The sequence below is a fragment of the Embiotoca jacksoni genome, unplaced genomic scaffold (assembly GCF_022577435.1).
Source record: "Embiotoca jacksoni isolate LCO1_2020_lvr unplaced genomic scaffold, fEmbJac1.0.p SCAF_17, whole genome shotgun sequence".
Lineage (NCBI taxonomy): Eukaryota > Metazoa > Chordata > Actinopteri > Embiotocidae > Embiotoca > Embiotoca jacksoni.
The window spans coordinates 10,795,096-10,809,266 of NW_027185307.1; the positions used below are offsets into that span (position 1 = coordinate 10,795,096).

The following is a 14,171-nucleotide window of genomic DNA, read 5'->3' on the forward strand; positions in this document are numbered from 1 at the left end:
GCTAAAAGGTAAAGAGGAACTCCAAGTTACTGGATGAAGTCCACAGAAAGAAGGCTAAAAGTAGACCAAAAAAACACAAAAAAAACCTCTATGATGTTTAAAAATAAATCAAACTTAACAAAAAAAAAAAAAAAAAAAAAAAAAAAATTTAAAAAAAGGCTGACTGAACTCAGGGATAACTCAAAATTTTATAATCACTCAAAAAACAGTCATGAGCATTGTTACAAAAGTGGTAGTTATAGAAGTATGCTTACTGGTCATTCAGTTATATAAAAATAACAAAAACCATAGTGGCAGTAGTTATTTAAACAAAAAAAATATATACCTTCACTGCTGAAAAGTTAATGTCTTTCATTCCCAAATATATCCATTAGGCAAAGTCAATAATATGTACAACATCAATACCACATATGAAAATAAACTATCGAGGGCAACAGTCAAAACACACACTACCATAAGTTGTGTTTTAATGTAGCCTCTTTGCCAAAACTGGGATCTAAAGGCCTCCAGGGACATTTTTCAGTTGACTTGACTTGACTATTGATCTCATGCCGAGCCTACTTGTTCTTGCTCACAGTAGCTGTTGCCATGGTGATAAACAACTACATCCTCAAATTACAACCCTATTACCTCCAGGCACTGATCAAGACTTACATCTGCCCAGCCTGTATTCAAAGGACAGATCTATATCCAGAAACAGTGTTTCTTTTGCTATTTCATTTAAAACTGACAGAGGCAACCCTGGTGCACCATGGGATATAACCTCCTCCTCTGGCCTCGCATTCAGGTCACTTCATTGTGTGTATCTAAACACACAATGAAGAGCTCATAATTTACTGCTCTCAAAATCTCTTCTCTATCACTAAGTTATCATTTAACAAGATTAAAAAATAAAAACATTTCGAGTTAGCTTGTTAAAATAGCTTAATTAATCACTGTATCATTCTATTGAGTCTAAAAAAAAAAAAAACTGGGTTCACAGCTCGTGACAGGAAGTTATCCAACCAGGTTTGCCAATCACTGTCAGAGAAAATGCCCCAAAACCAGATGCAACAGAAATACGCGGTCCAGTTGACTGGAAAAGCAGGACATCCACAGATGCATTTAGGTCTCGATAAAGGTCTCAATACAACCTCTTCATTCAACCTCCACCTGCAAAGAAATTTCACTGTTATCGAGACTAAATGTGGATAATCTAAGTTTGAAATTGGATCATGCTGCAGACGAAGTCCAGTCAAATACCATGTGTCGCTAACATGGCGTAAATATCCATCAACTGGGATTTTATGAAACCCATTCAGCTAACAACGTCGCCTTTCTCCATCATCGATTCCCTCTCGTACACTCCTGTCATCCATACAGTCCCACCTTAATGACATTATGCCCCGGCATCCAAAGCAATTCATACGCGATCAATGTAATCAATGTAGCAGCACGAGTCTTTCCATCAGCATTTGTTAGCACTGAAAAAAAAAACAAAAAAAAAAAACGTGTGCGTTTGTGTGTGCTGACACCAGAAAGTCTGTCCTTTCTTTCCATCGTTCCACAATTCCTTAATAGTTCAGCCGCGTTCCTGCTTTTCATATTTGCCTCCCTCCCTCTGATGCACAGTGTACATTCAGACATGAGTGACAGGGTCTTAACTACTGGGAAGAACACAACAGGTGATCTCTTTGAATGAGCGCGTGTATTGAAAACACATCTCCTCTGCATATCCAGTTCTTGCACTTTTGTGTCGATGTGCCTTTTCATCCTTCTTTTTGTGTGGCTCAATTCTGCTTGACAATGGCCGGCTATTCATCAGTTTATTCGGTTTATGCCGGGTGCACTTTCAGAGCGCGTTTTGTGTAACTGAAAACAGATTAGGCGAGACTGTGAACGTGCACAATAAACCAGCGTGCTGTCATACGAATAAACACTGTTGGTGGTAAAATAATAAGAAAGCAGGCAAGAATACACACATTATCAATTTGTTTCTATATACATGGGGCTGGGTGCTAATCGGCAATATTTTAATGGCACAGACCAAATTGTTTCGATACTTTATAATATTTAAAAAATGACTCGTCATTTGGTACCAAATTTCAATTGTTGCCGATATGTTTTCATTTTGAAATTCACAACTCTTGCTGCGTGAACACAGAACTGAACTGCATCAGCTTCAGTTAGCCAAAACAGTGTCTACCGTACAGAGACTCAACTTGGGGGCCCTCGTAGATAAAATCCCTGTTTCAGGTAAATCTTACGTTACACTACTTAAAATAAATTTTTGCCCCCTTACTTGTGTTAAGTTGTGCGCAGCCAGCTAGCAAACGTCTACCGATAGCCTACATGGGATGTGTTTAGGGAACATCTGTGAATTGTAGTCACAGCAAATAGCCTGGGAAGACTTGCACTATGTGACACATCAGCTTTTCACTGAAACCAAGTGTTCAGTTTAAGTAAAGCAGTGCAAAAGGTTCCTCTGACGGGCCAACTAACAGGACGTGTCACTGAAATAATATTTTTCCAAAATATTTGAAATGCACGATTGACTATTAAACCGTGATCGTCGCTGTTTGACCCTGCGCTAAAATACAGACTCAACGGACCCCAAAGAGAACCTGCAAACTCCGCTGTGACCAGCCTGGACTTGGATAGAAGAGGAAGGAGAGGATATGGTGTCAGAGAGGGACATCAGGATGGATGAAGAAATAATGGAAGATGGAAAGGGAAAGAGAAGGTGGATATGGGTTCATTGGTCGGGTGACGAGAGGAACTAAACGACGAGGAGAGAAAGCAGTCGCCAGCGGAGACCGGAAGATGAATGAAGGGATGACTAGGAAGGAGAAAAATGCAGACGCAAAGTTTGTGAAAGGATGAGGAGAAAGATGTGGCGAAAGGAGAAGAGTCATGTTAAGGAGGACGGGGACGTGAGAGGGGTATAAGGAAGATGGACAAAAAAGAAAAGTAACACGGCAGAAGCAAGGGTGTGTCGCCTCTGATCTCTCAAAGAAGATGAGGAGTATTTCCCGCCGTGTTAAAAGTCAACCAATATGTGTATGTTATGTCTTCAAGACCCTCATGCATATACACACAGTCACGTGCAACAAACATCGTACCTGCGACAGCCCTCAATACACACACCGGGCACAGTATTTTAATACTCAATACAGTCAATGATTCTTCTTAACACCAAATCAAATACAGAAAATTCCCCTTTGCCCTCAAATGCGCAGAAACAGGCTATAAAATGTACATGTCATCTAGTGTTGTGTGAAGTTTTGGGTTAAGAGTATTAAAAAGGCATGCTGGCTGTAGAAAATGACCAAACTCTGAGAGGACACTTACCAATTTGCTGTGATGATATTTGCAATATCCACAGTATTTGACATTGTCTGCATCTGATCCTTGTTCCTCACATAACAACCCTGCAAACTGGGCACTGTGGTGGAGAAGTGCAAAGGATAAAAAAAAAAGAAAAAAAAAGAAAAGGTGTGTGAATAACAGTAGAGAGATAATATTTCAACATGTAGCACAGAAGTAAGAAGAATAACAAATGGCATAAAAATCTTGGTCTGCCCAGGCTTAACCAGCATGTGTTGTTATTATAAGACAAGCAGTCACAGAAAACACATGGTTTTAACGTGTGAAAAAGCTCAAAACAATTTGATTTCAGGCTTTAAGCAAACTACTATAACACACAGCAAGCATCTCTTTCGCTCAACTGCATATCAAATCTGCAAGTCTTGAGTTTAAGGGAACAGCTGGAGAAACAAAATCCGTCTTTGTCGAGTGAGCTCAACGTGATGTGAACGTGATGTGAACGTGTCTCACCATGTGACGTGGAAGGCCTGTCTGCAGCCATGTTTGTTGCAGGTCATACAGGCTCCAGAGGCTGCTTTACTCTCTCTGCCCTGGTCCTCACAGATATAACATGTCTACACACACGTTAAGAGAAACCGTTTCAACGCAAAGACAGACTCACGTCCTCATAATTTGACATTGTTCTTGAGATGCCTAAATGCAGAGCTGGATTGTGTTACCTTGTTGTAGCGCTCGTGAGGCACAGACTGGAGAACGATGGGCTCCATAGTTGAAACATTCGCAAACTCCACCTCAGGTATGTAAAGGGCACAAACCACATGGGCCCAGCCTGAAAAGACACACAAAGAAGACCCATCAGCCTCTGAACATATACCCGATATGTGTACAGAGGTAGTTTGTGGTAACATTTCACAGTAAATTTATAGAAATGTCAGCTACCTGCTAAGGTCCTGAAAAATGTGTGCAGAAATGATGTTTGTCATTCACTCGTTTGATTTGTTTCTTACAAGTTTTATTATTGTGGCAAAGCTCCGTGTTTGAGACAAGAGGGACATCGTAAGTCCAGATGACGGGAAACATTTTATCACCTTGTTCTGGACATTTTTATGGCTGTGACTCAAAGCAAGACTCCAAAAAAGGTGAAGTCTCCACACTAAATGTGGATTAAATAAATAAACCAAGCCTGCCGATGATGCTCTCCCTCTCACCCATCATGTTGCACGAGATTTCACATCATTTCGTCTGACTATATCTACACAACGTCATGCAGGGTCCAGTAGAGTAAAAAAGTAGAAAAATGTCCTTTGAAGGTGTTCCTTATCACTTCACTTCATTAACGTGTAGCTACCGGGTTGGTGGAAATAATAAATCAGTGTGACCCCAAAGATACCAAACCAAAAGGCAATAATGGTTTCAACCAACCAAAAACAACCTCAACGTTGTCTGGACCTTTCACTATTTATGCCTAATTGCAGTTTTGGTCACATTTACAGATTAAAACATTAAATAAGTTCAACTTTGAAATGTTTAATCTCAAATGCCTTAATTTGTAAATTAGACGTTGGTCTACCCAAGTAGGCGTTTATTTAGCGCACACACACACACACACACACACACACACACACACACACACACACACAGCTGCCTGTCAGTGAAGACAAACTGGGGGCAGGAGAATGACAGCGGGGCATGGTGGGGTGGCAGCAAAATTGACGAGGAGCTGAGGAGGAGTTGGGAGGAGGTGAACAGGAGGTCAAATGGAGGTGGGAGTCTCCTGCCACACTGGAGGTGTCTGTTTTTCCCCATAGCGGAAACAAAAACAGGCTTAAACTTACAGTTGAACCCGTGACCTGCCTTTGACCCGGTGAGCAGGACGGGGGGAGGAGGGCAGAGGGCGTGACGGAGGGGAGGGAGCCAGTGTGAAATGGGGGCATGTTGTTGTTTTGAAGTGCCTCCAAGAATCTGGAAGAGGCCTATAAAGCAGGACTATAAAAGTGGCACAACCTCCCTCCTCAGACTCAGCATTCACACTTTTACCCTCCCAAAGACCCAACAAGCCATCGCTTCACTTCCATCTCTAACATCAAGACCATACCAGAGTCCAAGGTGTTGAGACAAAGAGCTCAAATTTGGCAAAGGCAAATGAGGCAAAGGGCTGTCGGTGGTTGATAATGATCTATTAACTTATTTGGTAAAACACAGTAAAAAAAAAACAAGACACTAACTCCAAGTAGGGAAAAGAGGCAAACTTATATTAATGTGTTCCGTACTGTCAGAACAATGAGAAATGTGCTTAAATCAAAAGTTCCATACTTCTACCACGTTTAAGATTTCTTCTCACTAACTTGTTCCCATCATAACGCATTAAAAATATGAACGCAATGGATGACAAATGAAACCTTTCTGTGTACAAATTCTTTGCACTTTGTGTGTCTTTTAAGTCAAGCTTGAAGTATAACATAAATGTACACTTGGTCTCAGCAACCAGGGCAGATGCAGATTTCATTTCTCTGTCTTTGCATTTTTTCCTTCTCTGCCTGCAGTATGCTAACATGCTGCATCAAACGCTCATTTCAGACAAATCCCTTTGCTTTGCTTTATTACTGTCCCACCTGAAAAAACAGCAACTACCACATAGAGCAACAAGTGTAGAGGAACTGACAGGAGCAGGGAAACCGAGAGCAGGGGAAGTAGATGGTGAGAGAGAGAGAGAGAGAGAGAGAGAGAGAGAGAGAGAGAGAGAGAGAGAGAGAGAGAGAGAGAGAGAGAGAGAGAAGAGAGGTCATGGGAAGGGTAAAATAAAAGAGAAAGTAGTAAAACGGTGTGTGTTAGTGTTGTCCTGATGCCTCCCTGCAGGCCTGGACACAATCCCACAGCTGTGCCTCTCTCTGACTGACACGCGCGCGCGCACACACACACACACACACACACACACACACACACACACACACACACACACACACACACACACAGAATATTTACAGTCTCCACCAAGCTGACCTCCCAATGAACCCAGAGAGGAGACTCCTCACAGGCCATGCACTATACCCATCCTGGCCCGCCCCCTCATAAACATACACACACACTCACGCACTCTCATAAAACACGGACTGGCAAGGACGGTACAGAGAGGCAGCACACAACAAACAGCAACATAACTCTCCCAGCACGCTCACACCCCCTTAAACTTGCTGGTGACATGCAATTAATGACAAAATACACAAGAGGCTAACCGCAGATGTGTGTGTGTGTGTGTGTGTGTGTGTGTGTGTGTGTGTGTGTGTGTGTGTGTGTGTGTGTGTGTGTGTGTGTGTATGTGTGTGTGTGTGTGCATCTGAGAAGGAGTCTACCTCCGTTGTCTGTCCTCTTGAGGGCTCCGTCTTTGTGGGGACAGAGCTCACATCTCTGTGGGGAAAGAAGAAACATCAGGTCAGGAACAACAGGTCATCTACTTCTGGTGACGTAAACACACAAGTATGACAAATGTGACGGTGACTGAGGCGAGCTTGGCAGGTCGCCTGGACTTGGCCACTCGGCCAGGGAAAATACCCTCACTATCTGCCACCTAAGGTTTATTTCTTTCTCCGTGTGTGTGTGTGTGTGTGTGTGTGTGTGTGTGTGTGTGTGTGTGTGTGTGTGTGTGTGTGTGTGTGTATCAGCACATGCAAGTCTTCAGGCAAGTATTTCTGCTGCTCTCGTTCTGACCCTCAACTCGACTAATCCTCAACTCTTGAATCAGCTCCTTGTTACATGAAGTTTGTTACAAGACAGCGAAGGTGCCTTGACTCCACATTCCTGTCTTATAATTCATTTTCTTTCGACTTTAAAATTAAATAATGTATTAATTTACTTGCATCAGCAGTTCTGGTCTCCCCCTCTTAATTTCAAAATCGTTCCAACACTTCAAGCGTAAATCTTTAAGTCTTCAATAGACAAAACAGCATCGTAAGAGACAGACCTCACAGGTGAATTTGATTCAGCCGTCAGGTGAGAAGATAGATGCTTCTTTTTGGCAATTTGAAGATATCACTGGTCATAATTTACCTCTTCAGTTACATTTCAAAAATGATTTGCCCAAAGTTAAGTACAATAATTTCTCACTTGCTTTTTTACTTTCCTCGAAGGCACCATATCAACCATAAAAAGCGCAAATATCTCCCAGTTATTTTCATTCACTGATATGGTAACTTTCTTTATGATTCTTTGTAAAAACTCACTCACTCATAAATCGTATCAATCAGTTGCACAAGCTGGACTTCTGGATCCACAGAGAATAAAGCTCGGCTGTTTAATTATTTACCCATCTGTAGAGATCTTGGGACTGTTACACACAGAATTGCGAATCTAAGTCATCGGGTAAAAGATACGTCTATCAGTTTAAGAAGTTCAAGAGTAATGTTGTTATCCTGATGGATATCTGCTGGAGAACATTTGCTCTGTGCGCACACACGGATACAGAAAGTCGGCAGATCTTTCTGGCACCTGTATCAACAGCTACATGAAGTAAATCTTGCCCTGACAAAATCTAGACAAGTCCTTAGAAGTTTCCCGAGGTCATATCAAGTTGAGACTCCGCAAGCCATACCAGCTCGTGTGTTGCACTGTGTTTCACAGAGAGAGCAGTCTTAGGTGTCATGATTCAGAGGTCTGTGGAGAGCAGGTCAGCCCCCAGGTCCTGAAGCAGTTGATGGAAATGCAGTGTAATCTAAGGCTGCATTCCTGCCTTGGCGGTAACATTTTCATACAGCTGTTATGATGCAGACTAGACAGTTTTATGTTTGCGCACCACAGCATGCCACACACATCACAAAACCCATCTGGCACAGTTGCTAAACCAGCCACACTGAAAGAAGCATCAACGATCATCTTTTATGGAGCTTTCAATCAGGATTAAAAAATTAATTTGGTGAAATGTGGTGGTCACTGGTACAGACTGCAGAGTGTGAGCTAAAAAGCAGGCATGAAGCAAAGGACAGAGGGAGATGTGGCACATGTCACAGGAAATCCTGCGCGAGCAGGAGGTTGCGCCATAAAAAAAAATAGCAGTTGCAGGCAGGTTTGAGCAGACCTGTAATTTATTTTCTGTTGTTACGATGCCTTTGATACTTCTTCAGCTTCTACCAGGCTCTACAGAGATTTTAAGATGAAATGATACACAGGGTGGGCTAATAAACACAAACCAGCTTTCAAGTCCCACTGATGAGCTAAACAAAGATGCTATGGCTCTGTAATAAATCATGTAAGGAAGAAAAATACAATTTCCTTTGTTTAAACAAGGACGCCTCTGTAAAGTCCATTTTGTTTACTGTAACAACCATCTTCTAAGACATGAGTTGTTGCACAGTGTTAAATCACATACATCCAGAAATATGCCCGTTGGTGTTTTGTTTATTAGCTGCCACTGTAATTGCATTTATACAGCTTCCATAGTACCATAATCACGATGGTGTACATATATATATATATATATATATATATATATATATATATATAGCCCAGTCTGCTTGTTTCACGCACCAGGGTTCGATTATTACTTTTCTGACCAGTTTAATATAACCCATACAACTGCTTTCATGTAACTGATTAAGTGTTAATTCCCCTTTAGATTATTTTAAGAAATTCATTGAATTAATTTAGACTGGACAAGTTGACATGTCATCTTTCATAGCTTAACTGATGCTGTAATGCAAAACGATGCATGTGAAACTTTTTTTTTTCTTACCGTACAGGCTGTAAACAAATGGAATAAGGATTCATAGACTGTCTTAAATAATGACGATAATGATGGTGCTGTTTTCTTGATGCGTGCATAAACAAAGACACTGTTCAACATCCTGCAGTCCACCATCTTTGCCAGACAGTTCCATTATTCCAGGAGTCAGCTAATAAATGATAAATGGGTGAATGGATTGTGTGACTCACCACACGGGCTGCTCTCTCCTGAGATTCACACTTTCTGCAGAACCAAGGTCCAGTGGGCACCTGCACAATTCCATAGCAGGCTGAAGAGAGATAGAGAGATGGAGGGGGTCGGGGGGGGGGATGTGTGTGAAACAGTGTCAGTCATCATCATAACCACAAGTCTGCATTTCAAACCACAAAATACATTTACATAACGATAATGAAACCATGCTGGCACAGGCAGCTACACACCAAACCTGACCTCACATGATAACATCTTTACAAATATCACGTTATCTCCCGTCCCAATTATTTTCTACAAATGCCAGACGGCAAACCTGTGACTGAACGGGGTCGAAATCAAGAGCATTGTTTAGATTTGACTTCTGGAGGTGCTGTTGTTTTTATATCACTGACACGGACAGCGTTCGCCCATGCGTCAAGACATCCGGGACGATAGCGGAATCACTGGCCCGGCATTGTTGTTGTCAAAATAAATACGCATCAATTATAACTGTTTGTCCAACGTTATTACATCATACTTGAAGAAGCTGAACTCAAGCAGTCAGCAATCTTTACTTGACCTCCGCAACATATTTCTATGAAAAAGGTCAAGATAATGTTGTTCGCTGCTGAGTCAGCTTTCAGGGTGAATGTAAAGTGACTGGCAGAAGTTAAGTCTTATTTTACTATTTGCTTTATGGATGCTGCATTAACGGGGTCAAAGTGCTGGTTGCTTCTAATGTTTAACTATTATATACTCAACTAAGTCCTTTCCATTCTTTATATTTTGATACGTCAATGGCAAACAATATGATTTACAAGATGCAGTGGTACCCCAAAAACACACTAAGTAGTTTTCGTTATAAACTATAACCTGTTTTCTCAAGACTTAAAGTTGTGCAGGTACGAGCAGAGGCAGTTCTACTCTACATGTGGCAGCACAAATCTAAATAGCCTAGCTCTACACATTTTCAGATTATCTTCGGATCTGTCCAGAGCTCATAATCCACTGGAATAAAAAGATATAATCCAGATTTCTTCGAACAGAGCAACCAAAGGTTACAGAGTTTAAATGAAAAGGCTGCAGAACAGATTTACAGTCAAAGCATCAAGAACAAGTTGGTTACGATATTCTGCACAAACTGTGCAGCTCGTTGCCTCGAGGCCTGCCAATTTCATTCGTTGCTGGGCTAATCCGCACAGAGTGGGAATGCTTTGTTGTTTTCTTTAAGATTCAGAAGATTGCTCAACCGCAGGGCAAATGTTTATTTATTTACATATGTAAACATAAGTTGATTGTGATGATTGTCACTGTAATTGTACGGCATCCTGACGCACAGCATTTCACATTTTCTTTTGAGACCGATTACTGACAGTCTCTTCAGCTCCATCATCTCTATAAATCAATTAAAAATAAGAAAAGTATATATAATTAAAACTGCATTTGCCAAAAACATATCCGATTCACTAAAATGCATGTTCCCGTGTTGTTCTTTCACCAGTTTCTAAATACACACAATCCTCGGCAAACTGTATTTTCTACGGCTGCATGATGCTTAATAGGTTTAGGCAAGAATAATATGACGCAACCTTCAAGTAAGTACGACGAGATTTGGCCCGATAGTGCACATAAACATAAAACAGTCATACTATTTTAACTACTTAGGTTACGCTCCTTAGGTTTATTTTATTTTTTTTCCCCTACATTTGACTAAATCTGAGTGTTGTAACACTTTGGCTGCTGCGACTACGATTATTTCACAAACAGGCCGAGTCCTATTTAACAGGCCAAACACTTTACCAAAGTGTGACAATCAAAACAGTTGAGTGTTACACGTGCATCGGCATGATCTCAAGAGTTACTGACACACGAACTAGTTTTCAGTCCCCCTGTGCGTTTTGCCAGCTGGACGCATGGCCAGCTATAAAACATGTAAACACTGCACGTCATCCCGAGTCACGTCAGGTGAGCGCGCTTGGCCGTACCAGAGGCCATGTCAGGTAGAGATAGCTGGTTTTTGGTGCTTCAGCTGCGTAAATAAGCGTCCGCTGTTTTTTGGAGTTTGGAACGACTAGTTAACAGTCAAGAGGGCATTATCGTGCATTTTTTTTTTTTTAAAAAGGCCTTGATGTGCGCTTTTTTTTTTAAGTTTACACCGTTGACGAGTATCCCCTCTACTCTCTACTTCCCACGTGACAGCTGCTGTCAAGCAAAAAAAAAAAAAAAAAAAATAGCACGACGTGCAGCCAAATGCGTGTTCATAAACCCGCTTATCCACGATCGTTTGGCAGGCGAAGTTAAACGACCCAAGCCGAAGCGGTGGAGTGTCCGAGCCTCACGCGTTGGAGCCTGACCTCGGCTTGGCCTTGGTGAGGGCAGAGGCGGAGGAGGCTCCATAACCTTCCAGCAAGATGACGCTAACTAGCCCGGAAGCTAACTGCTAATCCCGAGCCGCGTTTATAACAGCACAGCTTTTTTACCTTGATGCACGGCGACGTTGCAGCCGTGTCCGTCGCAGTACACCAGCGGGTTTTCCGCCCAGCCGCGTTCGTCTGAGCATACACAGCAACCTCCGATCATCTCCTTCATATTACTCGTCGAGAGCCCGTCGTCCGCCGCTAGACAACGCTCGCCTGAGACCATCTACGAAGAAAGCGGACATGCGGAGGAATACGTAAAAGAGAGACCGAAACCGTCGCGGAAGACGCGCCCTCGCTCCCCTGCTACGCCACTTTAGGTCCCACTCGGTCGAAATGTCATCTTTTAAACGTGTTTACGTCCCTTTTCGACGCCGTATTTGTTTTTGGGTTGTTTTTTTTTTTTTTTTTTTTTTTTTTTTTTTTTTTTTTTTTTCTCCCCTCACCAAAACATCCCCGTCACGGCGCGATGGTGAGGAGAGGGGGAACTTCGCAGGGAACAGGAAATGCGTAATGACGCAAGGCGCGCGTCTGTGCGTGCTCCGCGAAAGGAAGTCGAAGACGAATGTGATTGGATCGCCGACGGCGACGTTCCATTTTGGGCTCCACATGGTTTGAAACTTTGTGGACTTCACTGCCAGATTCACTGTCAACACTGTAGTAACATGGAGCTCGGCGAACATGTGGCGTATTAGTGAGAGCGCCGCCAGTTCAGCTGCTGTTAAAAGCGGGATGTATACAGAACAGATGTGAGCGTTAACTACGTGTTTAAAGTTTGTTTATAGGAAAGACTGTGATTCTTGATCTGCAGAGAATTACAAAAAAAAAAAAAAAAAAATAGCAAAGCTGCAGTGACGAGGCATTTCTTGTTGCAGATCTTAAATCTGAGGTTTTCATTTTAACATAAGTTTGATTGAATTTAGAGTTGAACTGATTTATTTTTTTTAAGTCTAGTATTATACATGAAGCTTTCAAAAACAACACCGCCAAACAATTTGTCAGTGATAACATAGTCTACGTTAATTATACGTATAGGAATATGTCCTATGTATGTATTTTTGTTTACTGTCCTACATTGTGTCACTAATTGACAGTGATTGAATTGGTCAATCAAGACATTTACAAAACAAAATACAAGTCATTCTCTGGTTCAAACCTCTCAAATGTGAGGATAGTCTGCTTTTCTCAGTTTTATATTACATAACTGTTTATCTTTGTGTTTGTTAGAGAACATTTAACTTTATCAGCTTGAGTTCTAGGAAGTTTTTATTTTTATTTTTTTTTTTTTTGTATTCTTTTAAAAATATTTGTATTGACCAGTGTGAGCATGGACAAAATAACCATGTTGGTCAAGCCTGTCAGAGAAGAGCTTTCTCTGAGGTAGAAAATTGCAGAGACATGGAGTTCTCCCCAACAGCTATTCGTGACCTCAAAGAACATATAGCACTCAGAGCTTTTATATAATTTAAGGCATTCTGTAATTATAACCAGGCTGTCCTCAAACTGTACATCTGTCAAGTCAGTGCAGCATGGATAAACGGTGTGTGTTTACACCTACAGAAAAGCTTTTTTGGTTCAGACGGTTCAAACAGATTAAACACACGTATACATTGTTACAGCAGGAGTCTGATTTGTTTGATCCAGTCCTGTATAAGAAGCCATTTGGCGTGACATCACATCACTTTACTATCACTCTATTGGTAGACTGCATGTCAGTACATGGAATGGGCAAGATAAATCATTTTCAAGCTGTAATGCAATATGATTTCCTTAAACGTCCAGCTCGTAGGTGTTTAATTACATTTTAATTAGCTCTTCCAAATGACAACACAGTTTTTACAGCTCTGAAGTGTGCGACTCAAGGCTTTGAGTCTCTTTTACAACATGATAGCCCACCATTTTATTAGTTTAAAATGAACTTGAATCATGGTTTATATATACTCCTGAACAAGCCACAGCTTGGGTTAAAACTTTTCAATATTATGCAACTTAAATATTTTACATCTCTCACTACGCTATTTCAATAATATTATGAATGAAAGATGAAACAATTATACAATGCTTATTTTTTTAAGGAATACTTTTATCTTTAAAAAATATTAACTGGGCTTTGAGAAGCCTACATCAAGCTGCATATCAGCCTGTCAATATGCAGTTTTGTTTTGACAACTCCCCATGCTGTTGCCAAGGATGCTCCAGAACCCACATACACACATGCTATTCCAAGCACTCAGCTGCTGCTTGCATCACCGATTCCTCTGAGCGAGCTCCTGCTCTCGGTTTCCAGAGAAACGTAATGACTTGCCAATAATGCGCAAGAGCACACGAGCGTCCTCCGTGTAATATGGTGAGCGAGAGGTCCCTGGGAGTGCCTGCCCATTGTTTGCTTTAATTTCAAATTGCTCAAATGCTCCAGTCGACACTGGGCACTGCACTAAAAGGGGGTGAGGGGCTGGGGAAAAGAGGAAAAAAAAAAAAAAAAGTGAATTGTGTGAGGCAGGGGAAAACCTATTAGAGCTGGAGAGAACAAAGGGAGGCGAAGG

The 14,171-nt window shown here is 41.5% G+C and overlaps 1 protein-coding gene across 4 annotated transcripts in view; it reads right to left on the reverse strand.

Annotated features, from left to right (window-relative positions):
* The window catches only part of mllt10 (MLLT10 histone lysine methyltransferase DOT1L cofactor), a 41,878-nt gene extending 29,797 nt beyond the window's left edge, over nt 1-12,081 (reverse strand). For 2 of the 4 annotated variants that reach the window (XM_069151579.1, XM_069151578.1), the window contains exons 1-7: nt 11,692-12,081; nt 9,229-9,308; nt 6,657-6,711; nt 4,026-4,135; nt 3,817-3,920; nt 3,331-3,424; nt 1 (exon numbers count right to left, since the gene is read on the reverse strand). The exon at nt 1 is cut by the window's left edge and continues 89 nt beyond it. In XM_069151579.1, the coding sequence (XP_069007680.1) occupies nt 1; nt 3,331-3,424; nt 3,817-3,920; nt 4,026-4,135; nt 6,657-6,711; nt 9,229-9,308; nt 11,692-11,854 (607 nt within the window). In that variant the 5' untranslated portion in view covers nt 11,855-12,081. The remainder of the gene's footprint in view (nt 2-3,330; nt 3,425-3,816; nt 3,921-4,025; nt 4,136-6,656; nt 6,712-9,228; nt 9,309-11,691) is intronic. The other 2 variants (XM_069151581.1, XM_069151580.1) reach the window with 2 other exon arrangements.
* Between the last annotated feature and the right edge of the window lie 2,090 nt (nt 12,082-14,171).